Here is a 20476-nt window from a genome sequence, read left to right on the forward strand (position 1 = left end):
TGATAGCATTGTGATTTTAAGGTGAACATCTCAAGTCTTTTTAATTGAATGTATATGTGCTTTGGCACGTTCAACAGGCGTGACATCATTCTTCTGAGTTTGGCTTCTTCTTTCAAGATTGTCAATGAGGAAATGACTTTTTTGAGGCAGGTCTGAAAAGGCCAAACCAGACCAATCTAGATAGTGTCTGTCTGGGAGTTAATGCACACTTGGCTTCAAAGAGAATCATAGACTAATAATCTGTGTCATTATCAGGAATCGCAATGTCTTATCTTTTCAGCACTGCAATTAACCCTACGTTGATTAACACCAATAACTCTCCTAGAAAACACGAAATCATTATATTAGATTCCTTGAATCCCTAGCAATCCCCTTTCATTTGCTCATGACCATGTTAGAAGGAAGAATTTATGTTCTGCTCTATCTCCTCCTTCTTGAAACACAGAGCAGGTGGTGTGATTATGTCAGCTCTGATGTCTGCTGTCAGCTATAGCTTGAGTTCACACATTTCCTATATAATATGACAGTGTAAATAAATCCTACCCAAATCTGTCTGTTCCCTTGTCTAAATATTCACAGGTCTAAATGTTGCTAACAGGGTTTAATGAAATTCATCGAAATGTGAGACTGTTGTTATTCACAAGTTCTCTGGCTATCAGGGTGTGTACACACAAGTGCGTCATTTTGAGATCAGGAAAGGAATTAAGATTCCAGCTATTTCTTCCCTGCTTGCTTGAAAAAAAAAAGTGGTTCAACTAGTGTAAATATATGAAAATTTGTCAAATTATATTAATGTCAAGGGGAAATTAATGCACATTATTATTTAAAGGTATAGTTCACACAAAAATTGCAATTCTGTCTTAATTTACACAATACGCACCCTCATGTCATTCCAAAACTACAGTACTTGACTTTATCACTTTCTGTGGAAAATAAAAGCCAATATATATGTGCACAGAAGAAACAAAGTCATACAGGTTTGGAATTAGGGGGAGTAAATGATGACAGAATTTTCAGGATTTTTTGGTGGACTATCCCTTTAAACATCAAGTCTTCATTTGTGACATTAAACAATTGCAGGCAAAAGATTAGGCAAAATGCTCATTTATGTGGGCCCATGATGATTACATTGCTGCCTGTACTGGGATAAGACATCAACTCATATGTATTATATCCAACTTACATAAAGTGATATATACTACATAGCAAATATCAATCGTCAGATTTTTTTTTATTAACACCCAATTATAAAGTTGGATAGATATAAAAATGTCCTATTATATTTGTCTTTATGTATACTGTAAACTCATGTAAGTCGATATATAGACTACTACATAACATACATCAACTGCTTGATTATGGCACAGCTCTAATGCGACTATAAAGCATGAAGATACAGTATTAAGATATTATAAACACTAACATCACGATTTTCTGTAAAGCTGCTTTGAAGCAATGTGTATTGTGAAAAGTGCTATACAAATAAATTTGCCTTGACCAGGTTTTGAGATGGTGCCTGAATCTCCTTGGTGACAATGTGTATTCAGACCATGTTCTACTAGCTCTGTGTTAGTGATTACGTCACCACTTTATTCACCAGAGTGGACTCAAATGAGACGAGATGAGAGGTCAGGGGTCATGGGCCACGGCCACTGTACAGTACAGAGCAAAAGTCAATTCCATTTCACCCTGCAATTCTATTTACAGGAAAAGTAATTTAGTTTTAATTTAGTAATTTACCAATCCTGAGCAAAGGAAGGTTCTATTCCGAGTTCATTAAGGGGGGAAACCCTGATGTAGGCCAGCGCTGAACAGAACTTTTCACATTTTTATATTGAGGTGCTTTCTTGTGCTCTGGAAATGCAGTTTACTCTGTTAGTACTGTATGTAAATTGCTGCTTAAATCACCTGCACTTTCAACAAGCCATCCATATCAATTTTCACAAAAACATCAACATACAGATTTTAAAAGAGTCTACTTAGTTGACAAAAACAGAAGGTGAATTATGAGGATGTTCAAGATGAAGGCTGATTTTGAGTTTTACTCATTTGTAAAATATTTTAATAAATATCGGGGGGAAATGCGACTATAAAGCATGAAGATACAGTATTAAGATATTATAAACACTAACATCACGATTTTCTGTAAAGCTGCTTTGAAGCAATGTGTATTGTGAAAAGTGCTATACAAATAAATTTGCCTTGACCAGGTTTGGAGATTTTTTTTTGCTTTCAATAAAAATTTAATCGAATCGAATGTGCAGCCACGTAGCCAACAGACATTTTTTGACTGTAAGCAAAGAGTGTGCTAACAAGACGGCTTTTGCTATTTGAACTCAAAGCATTTCCATATGTTTATCTCTGAGAGACTAACAACCCTCAGGATATATTATAACCGGAGGAACATTTGTTAATCTACTGACAGGAGCACTGGCATAAAAATCATACCATGATGTTCCAGGCTTGTTTTTCACTCTAGCTGAGGCTTAAGATGCTCCGCCTGGTGTTTGACAATATTAAAGAGGGCATATTTGGAGCAAAAAGTCTTCAAAAGTGTGAAGCCGCTTGTAAACGGTCTCTTTTTGAAAGCCTGAAAAGATATAAACATGCTTAGCATGCAATATTTGAACTGTACATAGAAGCATTTTTAAAAGGATCCTATTAACATTTATGTTTCTTGAGGCAGAGGAGAGCTAGATGAAGCAGGACTCGATAATTAAGAAGTGTAAAAGAGTTTCAGGCAATTCAATTGATCAAATGTTCTTACAGTCCAATGGTTTGCTGATCATGTACATGATTTTATGCCTTGCAAATGTAAACATTTGGTTTTTGTGAATTATGCACATCACCATGGTAAAAGGTTCTGGCAAAATTGGTACAGTGTTTGTACTGGTGTACAGTGTATTGCATTGCATTTGTTTTTTTTGTTTTTTTATATAAAGGTTTTAATTTTTTATCAAAAATTAATATATATTATTTTTTGTGCTGTGTCTGGTATATACATTGGCAGGGCAAATACAAATCTTATTGTTGGCCACTGTGAAGAACAAACACAAATTTTTATGTTCCATAATGCATCTTAAAGGGTTAGTTCAGCCAAAAAGGAAAATTAAATCATTTATGACTCACCCTTATGTCGTTGCAAACCAGTAAGACCTCCATTCATCTTTGGAACACAGTTTAAGATATTTTAGATTTAGTCCAAGAGCTCATCCTCATAGAGAATATCCTCATACTTCAAGATCCGGAAGAGAAGACAATGCTGAATAAAGTCGTAGTCACATGGACTACTTTGATTATGTTTCTCTTACCTTTCTGGACATGGACAGTAAACCGTACGCACACTTTCGAAGATGAATGGAGGTCTTACAGGTTTGGAACGACATGAGGGTGAATCATAAATTACATAATTTTCCTTTTTGGCTGAACTAACCCTTTAATAAACACATACGTCTACATGTTGATAAGCTCAGCTTGACCATCAGTGCAAACGTTCATGCCTCCAGTCACCACTTGCACTCACCAAAGGTGTGAGAGCTGTCTTTTTATAGAGATGTGTATGTTGATTCGTTCACACCTACACTGTATGCTCCTGGAGTCCTGGCATGCTGGCTATGGGCGGCCACTTGCCTTCGATCCAGCATGCTGCTCAAATAACTAAAAGTAGAAGGTGAATACAATCTCATTCCAGTTACGCAATAGTGCTTTATTAAACTTAATAAGGCACAACTTTTAAGAGTTTTGGAGATGTTGGTCTTATTCAAAGAGATTAAGAGCTATATAATGCATCGAAAATTACCCAAAAATGTCATTTAGTTAATTTACTCTCTTCTTCTTTTACAGCTTTCTTTTGCAGCTACAACTCCTGTCCTGGCAGACAGGAAAAAATATCCAAATTTCTTCAGGACCGTCCCATCAGACAATGCTGTGAACCCTGCTGTGGTGAAGTTTCTCAACTATTACAACTGGAGCAGAGTGGGAACCCTGACCCAGGATGTCCAGCGCTTTTCTGAGGTATGCTGAGAAAAGTAACCTGCAACCTTTATGGATGTACAGTGTCCTGAATTACAATATTGTGACTCAGTCCTTAAACTAATGTTAAGAAAATATTGTTTAAAGAGTAGATATAAAGGTTTTGGTCCTTATTTATTTGAAGGAATATTTCAGAATATTGAAGCACTTCACCATTAAATACCACAGACAATGTTCATTGAGCTGTACTTGCGAAATATTCCTTTAACCGATCGCTTTTCATTGGGAAAATGAGGTATTGTTGCATGAGATATTATCTTGCTCCACATAACTAGCTTCACCTGCATACCACTTTTTGGAAGAGCACTTCTCAGAAATATAAGGCCTGTTGTTTTCTGTTTGAGCATGGGTGTGTATCATTTTCGTTCTGTTGGTATTTCACATGAATAGACAAAGTAAGGTTCCCCTGTGCAATTCCTTTTTTATCTCATTTTAGTGACTGAGATAGAGTTAGATTGAATTGATTGGTTGATGGTGTTGTGTGTGTTTGTGTTTATTGTAAGCTTCTGGAAATTCCTTCCTCCAATGGGACATGTAGCAGAAAGCCTCCAGGGGCTGAGAGATATTAGTGTCTTTAACACGCGATCGCTCCATAGTAACCGTTTGCTGTCAATGTATTCCTCGGGTGATAGATCTAAAACCTGGATCATCATTACAGATCCACGTAGCCATGGATCAGTTGGACTGCTAGTGCTAGCAAATCCAAGCTTTGAGATCTATAACACAGGTTTGTTGCTGATAGAAATATGTAGGGAAAAAAAACAAAAATGGGCCGTTTCCAGCTCTAATTAATTGTTCCCTAGGTCAAAAACTTAATTTAATATTGTTGTCAGTGCACACCAATATATTAGATAGGGTAATCTCGAAGAGATGCTACAATAGCTTACAATAAATTAAATCTTTAAAAAAAAAAGACAATTTGTATGTCAAAACTGACATGTTGTTGCTGTGACAAAAACAGAAGGTGAATTATGAGGATGTTCAAGATGAAGGCTGATTTTGAGTTTTACTCATTTATAAAATATTTTAATAAATATCGGGGAAAAATGCAAGGACATGACTAAATTATTGACCCTTTTTTTTTTTTGGAAAATGGAAATATGCTAAATAAATGCCTTCCAGGTGGGTCAAAAATATAGTGATTTAAAGCACTTTATTGGAAAATACAAATGAAAATAGCACTTCTATCCTCTTTGACTCCCAGTGCTTCCAGTGGCTTAAATAATTGTATGTTCTGTGTGATATGTTTTACACTTTTATTTGATAAAATACTGAAATGCACTAAGAGTGACAGGCAATATACATTTAGCTGACGCTTTTTTTATCCAAAGCGACTTGCAATTGCTATATGTCAGAGGTCGCACGCCTCTGGAGCAACTAGGGGTTAAGTTTCTTGCTCAGGGACACATTGGTGTCTCACAGTGGATTCGAACCCGGGTCTCTCACACCAAAGGCATGTGTCTTATCCACTGTGGCAACACCCCATATATGTATACATGCTGTCAATAGACTGTATTGCCAGGTTTCCCATGCACTCTAAAAGCAATTGCTGTATCTGTGAACCTTATAAGCTTTTTATATATATTAATATCTTCCTTTTGACAGCACATACATTTTAAAAGATACATATTTATGATTTTCGAAAGTTTCATATATATATATATATATTTGTGTGTGTATTTAATCTCTATGAAGCATGTCATGATTTGAGGAAAGATGTAGAGTGAGTGGTAATGTCACAATCTTTATTTATCTTTTTATTTATTTTTTAAAAAATTAAAGAAATATAATGGCTAGTTTGTAATAGAACGTTTTAGTGATAATGTGATTTTTTTTTTTTTTTATTACATAATTGTGCTGTATGTCTAAAGATTCTGTAAATAGATTAATAAAGCAAACAATCACAGAGATAATCTGTATCTGAATGGCTGAACAGAGTTGTGTGCTCCTGCCTTTGGGGAGGTAAGGAGCTCCAGTGAGAGTTGTGGAGGGTATAAATCCCTTTATCTTTGCCTCTGGATGGAGTTGCTGAACAGACAGAGAGGAAGAGCTTGATCCCGTCATCAGCCTGCCTGAGGAGGGCACAGGAAGCCTGATTAGCATGCCGGTGTCACGCTCTCTCGCCCTCAGCGGTGCCGTACCGCAAGATAGCTGCCTGCACTGTGTGATGTGACATTGTCCATGGGCTTTACATCTGTTGTGTCACACAAATTGGGAGGTGCAGATCTAGAACCTCACTTGCTGGCCTTATCTTGGAGACTTGGGTTGACTGGGGATTGCCGGTTTCACTGAGAATTATTACTAATATTTTTCTCAAAAGTGCCTCAGCCTAATTGCATATATGGGAATCCTTCTTTTAATACTTCAAATAAACAAAGAGGTTTTCATCTGTGTGTGTGTGTGTTTGTGTGTTGTGTGCATGAATGTTCTGGGTTTCTATCTCAGCCCTCATTCTGCTTGCTCCAGTGAAGTAATTTGGCACCTGTCCTGTCTGCTGCTTGATATCTGACACATTGCAGGAGGCTGTTCGGTGTTTTGCATGAGTGTCTATCAATAAGTGGATTAAGCGCTGTTCACACTCAAGCATGAATCACACTCCAGTATGCCGTTTTACAGATTAAGACCCAATCCCCTTTTTTATGTGGAAAAAGATTAGATGACTTGCGCTCCGATGAGGAATTAAACCCATTTGTCAGGCCTCGCACTTTGATTAGGATTGTGTGTGTTTATGTGTTTGTATGTGTCTACACATAAATTGCTATGCATCTATAGTATGTATCTGTGAGGGGTTGAGGGCACCCTTTTCCTCTGGCAGTCCATATTTTACATACTTTTGAAACCCCCTTATTAATCCTGATAAGGGCTCGTCATCACCGTTGTAAGCACAACGGCTTTCTTCTTTCATGAGGGGGTTTGGCACCACAGTAACATTAAAGAACGCGACACACACGTCTCGGGGAAATCCTGTAGAATTCAACCAATCCGATGACAACTTCAGCACTCCTGAAGTCTTTCCACTTTTGTGTCCCACATGCATCAGACATTTAGCCAGTGGTCCATGGGCTTTACGTCTGAGGCTGAGACTACTGCCCTTCTGTCTGGAGTTGTAATTAACAGCTAAAGGCTCCTTTATCTTATATCTAAAAATATGAAATAATGAGAAATGCTGTTCTATATATGCATTTATAATATGCATATTATATTACAATAATATTTGTTCATTGTTCACTTCATCTCTTTCACCCTCCTCTGCTCTCCAAATGTGTGAAAACGAAATGAGAAAGCAATTGTTTAAAGCAGGTCATCATATGTTTTCTCTACTGTACATGCACTGTCCTCTTTTACACCAAGGTGCTCCATTAGTGACCTATTGGACACTCTCCAGTAGCTTCAGTAATGGGGCTCTATTCAGGTGTACATGTGTGTGTGTGTGTGTGTGTGTGCATGTCTGTGTATAATGAAGTCTCTGCTTGTTTGATCACTGATTAAACATTCAGACAACACAAGCACAATCGGCTGGCTCAGCCAAGCTAATTGCATTCCCTAAGGAGATGATCCAAGCACAAGTCATCCAATCCTCCTTTCACGGATTGGACCTCATGGGCAGTCCTATCTATGCACATCAGCTTGTGTGCGTGCATTCATTGGCCATTGTGTTGTGCTTTGTGCCTGTTCGTGTCTGTTTCAGTTTAAAGGCTCATTAAAACCTGTACTATAAATAGATGCATATGTCACCTCGGCTGCAGCGGTGCATTGAACGCTTCGGCTTTCTCTCGCTCTTTGCCTGCGTTGTGTTTTCTCTGCTCCTGGAGGACATGGGAATCCCGATGCTACTGCATAATCCGGTATAGACATGTCCACAGTTAAACGAGGCTGAATGTGTCTTTCTCTCACATCTCTCCCCCAGAACACAGGTGCATGAGGCTACTGGGAATATTTCATAACAAAAATAACACATGGATAAAGACTACTGCACATAGGACATCTGTATTGAGGCATCAAGGGCCTCTGTTCTTGTCTTTACTTGTTTCAAGAGTCCAGTTTTTTTAGAGAAAAATGCATTTGTATGTTTAGTTAGATATACTTTAGGGATAAAACTGTTCCCAGAAGCTCCCCTTGGGAATGTCCTCAAAGGTAAAGTTAGAAATATTTATTATGGTTAGGTGGTGTTATAATTAGCTGTTATAATAAGAGTTTTTGAACTTTTTATCTAAAATATAATGAAAGATATAATATATTAACATAATTTTATGAAGATCAACTATGTAAACTGAGAGAGAGAGAGATAAAAACATTAAGTGTGGCATTAAAAATAATAAATAAAGTACTTTATAGAACAAACAGAAAATTATAAATAATTTGCTTATGTTTGTTCTTTGTGTGTGTTCATGTATGTGTGTGTGTGTGTGTGTGTACATGTAGGTGTTTGTGTGTGTGTGTGTGTGTGTGTACATGTATGTGTGTGTGTGTGTGTGTGTGTGTGTGTGTGTGTGTGTGTGTGTGTGTGTGTGTGTGCGATTACAATTATTGTTTATAAGATACAGCTTTAAATATTTCTTAATTAAAATAATAAATATTAAAATAAAATTATTGCATAAAATAATTACATAAAGTCTTTAGTTTTGTGTTTACAAATGTTTTAAACATATTTAATAAATATGGTAATACTATTACATTTTACAGCCTTAAATATATTTGGCAGTTTCTTTTTTTCACAGAAACTGAAATGATTTCATTCAAAGAAACCTCTTTTTATTTTCGCAACAATCAGAAGCAACAGCATAGCAAGCACTCAGAGCATCCTAGCAACCACCTAGAACACTCTAGCAACAACAAAAACATTCATAAATTTTATCAATACAATAAAAAGCACTCTAAATATTTTAGCAGCTCCATAGCTGTCATTTGTTGGTTCTGTGAGGAGCTCAAGACAATGGAGATTTCCAAATTACAGTCCTTTAATAAATCCACAGAAGAAACACTGGAGAAAATCAGGTAAACTCAGGGAAAATGTAGCACAACCAACATTTAACTTCAAACAATAACTGGCAAAGGACTGAACAGAACAGGGAGAACGTATACAGAAAAGAATACTTAAAAAGGGAACTAATGAGATGATTAACAAACACAGGTGAACAGATTAAACTAATCAAGGGAACTAAGGAAATCTAGTTCACAGGAACATGTGGGAAAAATTAAAACAAACTCAAAGACCAAGAACAGATCAGAACTGTGACTAGCAATTTCCTGACAAATAATTATAACATGTGTGTAAAAAATCTAGTTAATTAACACAATTCAAAATCATAAAAAGTAAACCTTTAAAAACGGCTCAATTAAAAATGTATCACTGAACAGCTCTTCTAAGTTGAAATAATATTAGCATGTGCCCTCAGTGCCCAAAACAGCTGAATTTTGTTAGTGGTGGGTCACATTATGAGGGCACTGTCTTCTGTCAGACCTCATTGTGCCGTCAGCAGCAGAGAGAAGATCCCGTCTGACACTCACACACCTTGCTATATATCTCCAAACGCAGCCAATCACAGACTCAGGGCGCTCTGCCGCACAGGGACCTGAGCAGTACTGAAAATGTTGCTGATGATCTACTGCTGTGGGTTTAGAAAAAGAGGGAAAAATAAGGAAGTGACACAACAAGCTGTGACCCATGCTAGTCCTGTTAATTCATCATCTACACACCTTGCAGCTCTGAAGAGACTATCTTACTGCTTGCTGTCAAGATGACTGCTGGATATCTGTGATGCAATGAAACGGATCACTTTTGCAAAGTGAGTTAGCTCAGCTAATGCTGAGGCTAAAGCTAATGCCAATGAATTACATTTACTGAAACAAATAGCATTATTAGTTTTAATTTAGCATTAATTATATGCTATTGTAGTATTTATTAATATTTTGAATTTATCTTATATATATTACATTATTATACTTTGTAGATTTTAAAGTTTATTTTAATTTTAGTTTTAGTAATTCTGTTGTACTTTGTCAGTTTTTGTGATTCTTGTTTTTGTTTTTATGTTCGATTTGCTTTATTTTGACTTCATTTTTTAATTTAGTGATTTAAATTCAGCTAAAACTATTTTCACTTAGAAATTGCTAGTAATTTTCGTAATTACAAAAAAAAGTCAAGTAACAGGTTGTATTAAATGTGAAATATTGAGATATATGAGATGGTATCCAATAATACATATATATATATATATATTTACAATTTCAGATTTTCATTTTCACTAACATTTCAGTCTATACAGTGTAGTTGTCCTAGAATATATTTGGTTGCTAACACTTTATAGTACCTCTGTATGTATGTACATCCTCTTGGCTTACATCCTCGTTTTTGTGTCGAAAACTGGACAATGGTTTCATTTTAAAACATTAAAGTCTGGGCATTTTGCCAGTATGCCTCGGTGGCTTTGCGTATCCGGGTGAGATGTAGAATAATGTCAGTGTTTATGGTAAATTAGCCCGCAGAGCTTCTTGACACCAAGTGTTGTGCTCTTGTGTCTCTCTTCCTGATTCATGCTCCTTCCTGTTTACCTTTTTTCTCTGGGTTAATTTGACAGGTCAGTGCATAAATGCATTATGGCTTTCACATCACATCATGCTCATTTCTCCTCAGCTTTAGGACAGCTCTCAAATCCCATAATCCTTTGGAGGTCCTTTACTGCACAGCACCCTCTCCTTCTCTTTCTGTCTCTCTTTCCTCTTGTTTAAATCTTCCCGTCAGGTGGTCTCTTGTGCTCACACACAAGTATACATATGTGTTTACATGCTCATGAAATCCACACGTACACACACACACACAAACACACACACATATGCTTGCTCATGTGCAATGGGGTTTGCCAGAATTAAGCTACAAATATCCTCACTGCATCAGTAATCAAGACAATGTGGATCAGACAGGTTTTTCAGGGAATGTCTGGCAGAATGAGTTCAGGTTTCTGTCACAATCTGACATTGCCCTGTTTACTCCTGGTTTCAACATCTCGGGTGATCGGATCATAAGTGGTTAGATATTATTACAAGTTAAAAAAACTGTTTCTAATTTGAATTAAATGTAATGAATATATACATGATCCATCAGAAATCATTCTAACATGCTGCTCAAAAAACGTCTCTTCTCATTATTCATGTTGAAAGCAGCTTAATATTTTTTGAAAACTATGATTTAAAAAAATCAGGAATTTCAAGTGAAAGTTCAAAAGGACAGCATTTGTTTGAAATAGAAATCTTTTTTCACATAAATGTCTTAAATGTTACTTTTGAACAATTCAGTGAATCACTGCTGAGTAAAAGTATTAATTTATAATAACGTATTGGTTTGATTAATGCTCTCCTCACTTTTGTATTTTGGAGTTTGAATTTATTTATTTTTTTATTTTTTTATTTTATTTTTCCAAAGCACCAGGACGGAGCGACACATTCATCTATTTGTCACAAATGTAATGCAGGGGTTCAAAAGAACGCCGGAGTCAATTTCTGCTGAGGTCAAGTGGAAATGAGATACAAATTCTCTCTGCTTGCAGTGCGTCAGTCACATTGTCAGGAAAATGAGTGAGAAAACATAAATACACCGTTTGACCAATTCATACATCATCAATAGCAGTTCAGTTCCACGATTTAGTACAAAACTGTGACATCAAACAAATCTGGGTACTTTTATCTTTAAAGACATCTTTAAAACACAGTAATGGTGCGAGATGCAGAGAAAACTCTTGACGCAACAGGCAAAGACGTCCATCTTAATGAGTATAACTGATTTGAAAGACAAGTTTAAAGTTTAAAGATGAAGCTTCTCTGATAGTGTTTTACCCTGTACCATACTGTAATTGTGATCTTTAACAGCACAGCTTATTTAGATTTTGGCACATGTTTAAGTGAATTTCTGGGTGATATGTGTGAACCAAATGTCTTGTCAATGGGTAGGAATTTTTGGAGTGATAGATTTGAGAGTATGAAAAGATCCCTTTGTGAACACGCTTTGTATTACACAATACACCAGAGCTCAATATAGTATATGCTTTGATTCTCATGCCATAAATCTTTGTCGTGGGCGGGAGGTGTTGAGACTTCATTTGCAAGGAACTGGTCCATTTTTCAAAAGTATCCATGGACAAGGATGGATTAAGTCTGTGGGGAGCAGAGCTGGTTGGAGTCGTGTTTTATCCAAAGCCCAGTGGGACCTCTTGAGGAAATAGTTCCACGGATGCTCCAGGCTGATTTGGATGCAGGGGGAACGTCAGATCAGCATGAGATTAGAGTGAATTGAGACATGTATCAGAGCAAGGGAGTGCTCCCTTTGATTGGGTACTTTTCTGGGTGGTTTGCCATCCACAAACTCTGCTTTCATTCAGTTATCTTTCATTTCTAGTTCCCTCTCTCACTCATTCTCTCCCTCTCTCTCTCTGACAGGTGCGGAATGATTTGACCAATGAGCTGGAGAAGGCAGACATCCAGATTGCAGACACTGAGAGTTTCTCTAATGATCCATGTGTGAATGTGAAAAAGCTGAAGGTAAGGGAGCTCACAAGGAAGCTTTCAGTGCACAGTCTCCCACTCAGATATGCACATAATATACATGTCTCTATAGACATTTACACACACACACACACACACACACACACACATATATATATATATATATATATATTTTCAATAAAGATGAGATCTTATGCACATCTGCTTCTCATGTAAATGTGTCTAATATTAATGATGTTTGTACTGCAATTAGACCAAAATATGACAAAAATCTAAATCTCATTTGTTTTTTTATGTAATGCAAAATCATTTTGTTTAAAATAATTTTTTTTGTTTTTTAAACGGAAATATAGTCTATTCCTTGTTTTCAGTTCAGTCACATTATGCTTTGACAGTTCCTTTTTAATTACTTATGCAATGCAAATATACAATATATCATATTTAAAGATGTAAAACATAATGTGATATGCTAACAATATGCTAATGACTTGTGATGTCATGTTTAACCATTGCAGCTTTAGCTTTGGATGGCGCTTAAAGAGAATACTAAACAGTTTTCTCATTCATTATCATAAACACATAAGTTGGCAAAAATGCCATGAGCAATTAATTTGAGTATGTTTGTGATCTGAATAGACATTGTTCCATTGTTGTCTGCTGCTTCTCATACTTTGCAATTTCCAGGTTTGTTCCCACCTTTTTTTTATTTATTTTTTTGCCCCAAATAGCGAATAACTGTTTCTTTAAATTCTGCATGGTCAGATTTTTCACCAGTTGACAGCAACTCTTAGAGTCTGTAAATTCAACATTATTTTTCACATTAGTCCAGGGCAACAGTCACCTGTTTTGCATTCTATAAACCCATATAAACAAAATGTTGACATTTTTGAAACTCACATCCACTGTATAGTTTGGTTACTATTCGCTGTGTCAATGTGGGAAAGTCTCACAACCATGGTCCTGGGGCAGTCTGGAATGGATCCAGCCTCCATTTTGCCTGACTGGAAGAAGCTTGTGTCTGCCAGGACTCCAGGACAGCTGGAGGAGCCACTTACACAGCTGGAAGGATTCAGGTTAAGTGCCCACGCCGTCGGGAGCGGCAGCAGGGTTTGCAGCGGCTGCTGATTGTGAAGCAAGAAGCGCCTGACCCAAGCAGTTGGTCCTGAAAAGGGAAGCGGGAGTACTTCACACAATAGCTCCAATATCTCAGCATGTTCTTTGGCACTGCTGCAGTGCAGAGGGTGGTATTGAGGCAGATGAGATTCTCTGAGAAACATCTCAATGAAAACGTTTACCACAGGCCACACATACTTTTTCAAACAGCGTTTGAAAGCAGCCCCATGGCAAACGGCGTTTGTCATTGTTCCCAAGTTTAGAGCAGGCCTGGGATCAAATTTAATGCATCCGCTGCCATCTTACCTATAAATGCTACTATTTTCAGAGCCCTCGACAAAACGCTATCCCACCCACTGGAGTCATTATTTTCACTCCTGCTTGAACATGATAGTTTTCATCTTGAGCAGCTCATTAGCTGTGCATGTTAAATGCTTTTCCTGTAGCCTCATGCTTGAGCATGACATTCCAAAAGGGTAATCGCAAAAACTAGATTCAGAGATCATTTCTTTAAGTCGCTGGTGGGCATTTCAATATACTGGTAGCTGTGACACATCTTTTGATGGATTGGGCCATGGCACCCCTTAAAAAAGACTGACTTCCACCTGAAATTTTCATTGCCACTTGCTGGAATCAAGGGCAATATAGTTAAGAGGGTGGGGAGGGATATTATTACATCCTGATATGCAGAATGAGAAAAAGGATACTTAATAACCTCTAAAAATATGCAGGTCTCATTGTGTTTGCATGGCCTTTAGCACATGACAGATGCGTTCAGGGATTTTATTTCTTTTTCGTGGGTTCAGTTTTGGCTTCATGGTCTTGAAGGCCCTGTGTGTAGAAATCTTGTTCCAGTGATGGATTGATTCTCAGTGATGCAGAACTGGACAAGGTGGAAACACAATGCTGAAGTGGGCTGAATTATTTACAGACTCATACATACTGTGTGAATGCTGGTTACAGATGCAGATCTCTGCTTTTCTCTGGATATGAAGCAGTTCACACTGCTGATACTGTTTCTCTGTAATACACTTCGTGTCTCACCTACGAAAGCAACACACCCTAGCTGCATTTTTGGAAGATACTTACATATTTATTTTTTTTCATGAGAAAAGCTGCACCTTTTCCTTTAGCCACCTTTCAACATATGTTTTGTGTAAATCTCTTTAGCCATTTACTACCTGTTTATTTTTGTTCTCTACCCCTGCCTATAGGATAATGATGTTCGGATCATCATCGGTCAGTTTGATGAGAATCTGGCCTCTAAAGTCTTCTGCTGTGTAAGTTAGACAGCTTCATGCGCAATCATGTCTCTGCAACCATCAGCTCTACCACTAGCTTAAGACTTCCTGCAGAAGGCCTGTAGATTTCTGTAGATGCACGTGGCAAAAATATTTAGCTGTGTTAACATTGAAAAGACTGCAGATTTTTCCTTTGGTTGAAATGAGATGTCTGTTGAGTCTCTGATCTTGTGTGTGTGCTCCAGGCCTACAACCTGAACATGTATGGCAGTAAGTACCAGTGGATCATCCCAGGATGGTACCAGGGGAACTGGTGGGAACAGGCGAACTCCACAAACTGCACCACTAAGAAGCTGCTGACAGCCATGGAGGGCTATATCAGTGTGGACTTTGAGCCTCTCAGTGCCAAAAAGATTAAAGGAATATCAGGAAGAGTGAGTGTCTGCAATGCAGTGGGATCTCAGGAGTTATGAATTACATTTCAAATTCCAGCATGTGAAAAAAAAATGATGCATTGCAGTTTCACCTACTGAACTTCAGTTTCAATAGATTCTTACTCTCAGCTTTTCTCAGCTTTCTCTGTTGAAATGGTCTGCTTGGACAAGACTGTCTAGGCTTGTTTATGTTGGATAGCACTGATTTGGCACTAGTGTAGCTGTTTTACCAAACTTATTGATATTTATCATCATAATTAAGACATTTAAAAAAATACATTTTTCATAAAATTGCTAAATAATTTTGATAATTCAAGATGCCCATTTTTACTTCATAATTACACTGCATTTTATTAAATAAAATATTTAAATTAAATTAACTCTATAAAGTATAGATGTTTTATATAGTGTATAATAAATGAACTACCATTTTAATAACTGAAAATAATAAGAAAGCTTTCTTGAGCAGCAATTCTGCATATTAGAATGCTTTCTGAAGAATCTTGTTATATCACAGGAATAAATTACAGTTCAAAATTTTATTTTGATATTTTAAATTGTAGTAGTATTTCACAATATTACTGTTTTTTTATTGTATTACTGATCAAATTAATGCAACCATGGTGAGAATATTTACCAATAACTGTAATTTTTGTAATTGAAATCAATGTTATGTATGAATGGTTTTAAAAATGTTCGAAATCAACATGGATACAAATATTAGATTTCTAAGAACATGTTTGAAAGATTTTTCCTTTGGATTTTATTGGGGGTCCTTTTTTTGTCAATCACCCAAAATTTAAAACAGTGCTGCTTTATCTATCTGTCTTCAGACGCCACAGGAGTACGAGAGGGAGTACAACCGCGAGCGAGAGCAGAAAGGAGTGGAGGCCAGCAAGTTCCACGGCTTTGCCTACGATGGCATCTGGGTGATTGCGAAGACCCTCACACGCGTAATGGAGCTGCTAAGACACAAGGACAGGCACGACATGTACCACAACTTTACGGTGGATGACCGCGAGGTGGGCAAAATGGTCTTGGACGTGATGAACGAAACCAACTTCTTTGGGGTGACGGTAAGTTAGTACTGATGGATGATCTACAGCTCAAAAGATGTGTCTGGTCAACATGTTTACTATTCTGTAACATGTTTCACTGAAAAAACTACCGGGGCTTTCACGATTTCATTTTAGATTGTGCCAGCAAGTGAAGTTTCTTACAGCTGAAATGGTGTAAAGGCCATATTGTGGAAAGATGGCCACTTTCATTGCTGCAAACTGCCTGCGAGAGGCTGAGGGAGGGCAAATATTTGAGAATGCAACTTGTGATTGGAGGCTAGGAATGTTAAACGTGATGTAGCTGACAGAATGAGAGCCAGATAAGAGGTAGGGAGATCGTTGGTATGCAGGGAGTGTCCCGTCTGCAGACATCACTGAATGTGTGTTTGTTTATGAGAACGCACTGCTGCAGGCTGCCGAAAGAGAGAATCACAGAGCGCAAAAAGAAGGCAAGTCAGCAAATCTAAAGGAACCTGGTGAAGCTGAAGCGAACTATCTCTCTAACAAAAATGGGAAGATTTTTTCGATATTGCTGTAAATGCTTTTGGTTTGAGAAATGAAAAGGGGTTAATGGGCATTTTGGGTTTTGGAAGAGTATGTCCTCCAGCCCTCCATCTTCAGCTTTTATCCAGCAGTTACTGTATCTCTCATGTGTAGCAGAGTATGTTTTCTGTTTACCCAGTCTGCTAACAAACAATGCATGTGCCGTGAGACTTCAGCGTAGAAGCTTAATGGAGAGGAAGGAAAAACAAACACAAATAAAAAAAGGAAAATACTGCTGGAAGACCAGTGGAAATATGAGCAGAAGGGCAAACAAGAGCATGTGGTCATTCTTTTCCCTCTCTTTAGAGAGGATGAAGATATATCAGTACAGTAATGGTTACTGACCAACAATGTTAATGTTATGTGCAATTAAACAGACTAACCCTACTCAAAATGAATACAAAAAATTATCACTGTACGTTATGTGTGTGCTGTGTTGCCTAAATTCACTTATAGCCTTTGAAATGCTTGTTTTTATTTTTAATGTTTAATTTATTTATAAAAATAGAGTTTTGATGTTGGTATCATTGGTACCATTTATCAAGTATCCTCCATATCATTGCAATATTTACCATCATTAATTTCATCCATCACTACATACAGTATAAGTGATGTTTTAATGGCTAATCAGATTCCCAATATTCATCCTAAAATAGGACTTCTTCCTGTCAAAACTGAATGATTGCAGAGAATCGGCTTGAACATAGTTCCTTAAACTTGTCCCTTACTACAGCAGATAGTGGTCCCACAAGGATCTGGCTTGTCTCGTAACGATGGCTGGGACTTTTTCCAACAGAACGGGCTGTTCTAGCTTCTCTATCAGACTTTGAGTCCTCTGAGAAAAGCTATCGATCATGTGCCAGTATGCCACAGGAAGTAAAACATTATCTTAGAGAAGATTCTGTGGATCATTTTAAGTGAAGAGTGGTGTTGTGCTGCTTTCATTTGGTTAAGAGAGGGATAGCACAACTTTCTGATTGTACGTTCTAGAAGCAAATATCATTTCCATTCAAAGGTTTGGGGTCAGTAGTATAAATAGTAAGCAAATTTCTGAAGGATTATGTGACACTAAAGACTGGAGTATAATGGCTGATGAAAATGTAGCTTTACCATCAAAGAAATAAGTCATATTTTAAAGTATATATATAAAAAAAGACTGATGAATGATAATTTAATGGTCAGATTTCACATTGTTTTCTTGTATAAGGATCCTAAGCATTAAGATTCTGAGAAGAATCAAGAAACCCTATTGGTCAAAAGTGTTGAAAACCTAATTTGTTCAGTTTTTATTGAAATTTACACAGTTTAATATACTTTGAAATTAAGGCATACAAAAAATGCTCAACAGGAGAAATAAGGAAATCAAAATGTAATTTAAATTTCTAAATCAAAGCCTTTTTTTTAGTGAAAAAAATAGATATATATATATATATTTTTTTTTTTTTTTTTTTTTTTTTTTAGCTTTTCATAAAAAGGGATACATTAATAATCATAATGTTCAATTACAATTGTCAGAAACAAAACCTCCCCCCTGCCCTCAATCGTAGATGTTATAAGTACAAGTCATACAGATTGTAATCCAAAAAAAATCAAAGCCTTTTTGCAGATATAAAATCTAATAGTGGTGTAAAACTATTCTCATAACTTGCAAAGTTCCCAAAATTTTGCTGCACTTGTACAGAAGGTATAGCATTACATTCATGCTTGTGTCCAGTTCAAAATGCAGTGGTAGTCTTTTTGGTTCAGGCTGACACTTACTGTGCAAGTCACAGACTCTGGATCCAGCAAAGAAGTCAGAGACCAACACGAATACTCGTTTCCATATACAATTTTTAAAATTTTGTTTCAGTTTTTGTAACTTAAACATGTTTCTTGGCAGTTTTACCACCTACTTTTGTAACTTTTCGAGTTATTCAGAGGACCTGGACTACTTACATTTAAATAAAAACAGGAAAAAAAATTCTAAAATATATTCATCCAATTTTAATAATATTCGAAAAGTTGAAAATAGACTACTTGCCTTCAGATGTTGACTGTTGACTAGTAGTCAACATCTACTGTATATATATATATATATATATATATATATATATATATATATTGTGGCGAGTCGGTTGCCTCCCCCCTAATTATCATTGTCACCCTGTCCTTTAATAGGCACCCTTCGCCAGGCTCCAGACATAACTTGGGCTGGCGGCGTGTGATGAGGCACACCACACGCAAATGGAGCCTCATCACCGCCGCTGTTTAAATGCCAAGCGCACCTCTACTTGGGAGACTGGCCTCTTCCCCGTGCATGCACACTGGTGTCCTTTTGGGTCAGGAAGGTGCGTAGAGGGACTCAGAGACATGAGCTGCCGGACCCGAGGTCCAGACGAGAACAGACTGTTAATTAAGGCCTGACGCCACCACTATATATATGACTGTGTAAGCACAGCCCTAGTTTACAAATCCCAATGAATGGAGTCATTGCAGCATCAGTAGACAGTTGATACCACTGAATATGTTCAGCTTGCTGCTGTCTGCTATTATAAGTGGCTGTTTGGTTGGTTCGACAGCAACATCATCATTTGCTTCCATCACCTTCATCACCTCCACCCACAACTCCTTTTACAAGCCTGAGGGTGCCTTGCACACCTGTATGACCTCCATAAGGCCTCCTGCCCGGCCTGTCCACACCTCCGCACAGACTCACACTCACACACACTGATAAAAGGTTCCATCAACATGTTTGGCCCATAAGCCTGCACCTGCAGTGCAATGCAGTCTATTTTCAGCTGTTCTAATGTTATGAAACCAGTCTAAAAAAAGAAACTGAGAAGACATTGATTTAGAAAAACTCTCCAATTACTGTTACATCTTGAGTCTTAAAGTGACGGTTCATCTTTATTTCTTCAGTCGAACACAAAAGGAATTGTTTTGCAAAATGAATAATGAAAGCTATAGTCTTGAACAACAAAATATGACCTACAGTATGTTCCTACTTGCTGTCTCCACAATGTTACAGAAATGACATCCTGCATAGCATATAAATCAAAATGATGTCTTGCAAACTATGAAGGAAATGTACATTTCCACAGGTAGGGCTTTCGAGTCAGTAAATTTCATCTGACAGAGTGCTGCCGTTCACATGATGTTTTGTTTACACTCATAATTCTGAATTGCAGTTTTAATGTGTTTTGTGAAGGCGATCATTTATCCAGAGCGCCCACATCAGAGGAGCTAAACAAAGAATCATATTGCAGTGGGACCAGAGTCTGCTCTATACTTCAAAGATAGACATTTTTGAGATACCATCGCTTCTGAGTTGCCTCCCATGGTTTTAACGGGCTTCTAATCATTGCCATGGTAATGCAGTATGCCTCTCTCCTGTTATTTTATTGGGCCGAGTGATCCCAAATCCTTTTAAATGGCTCATTAGGCAGCTTCAGGGTCAGACACACAGCAAACCACATTTGCACATGTTCTTTTTTTTTTAAAGGCATAATGAACAAACTATATAATATTTTGATCCAGTGATGGAGCTTTTAAAAAATATTTATGTAAAAATGCTATATAC

General features: G+C 37.2%; 1 protein-coding gene across 1 annotated transcript in view; it reads left to right on the forward strand.

Annotated features, from left to right (window-relative positions):
• Positions 1-20476, forward strand: part of LOC127935017 (gamma-aminobutyric acid type B receptor subunit 2-like) — a 177992-nt gene that overhangs the window by 104670 nt on the left and 52846 nt on the right. Inside the window, exons 3-7 of the mRNA XM_052532601.1 lie at positions 3844-4014; positions 12463-12564; positions 14856-14921; positions 15128-15316; positions 16150-16392. Coding sequence (XP_052388561.1) covers positions 3844-4014; positions 12463-12564; positions 14856-14921; positions 15128-15316; positions 16150-16392 — 771 coding nt within the window. The remainder of the gene's footprint in view (positions 1-3843; positions 4015-12462; positions 12565-14855; positions 14922-15127; positions 15317-16149; positions 16393-20476) is intronic.

The sequence above is a fragment of the Carassius gibelio genome, chromosome A19, assembly GCF_023724105.1.
Source record: "Carassius gibelio isolate Cgi1373 ecotype wild population from Czech Republic chromosome A19, carGib1.2-hapl.c, whole genome shotgun sequence".
NCBI lineage: Eukaryota > Metazoa > Chordata > Actinopteri > Cypriniformes > Cyprinidae > Carassius > Carassius gibelio.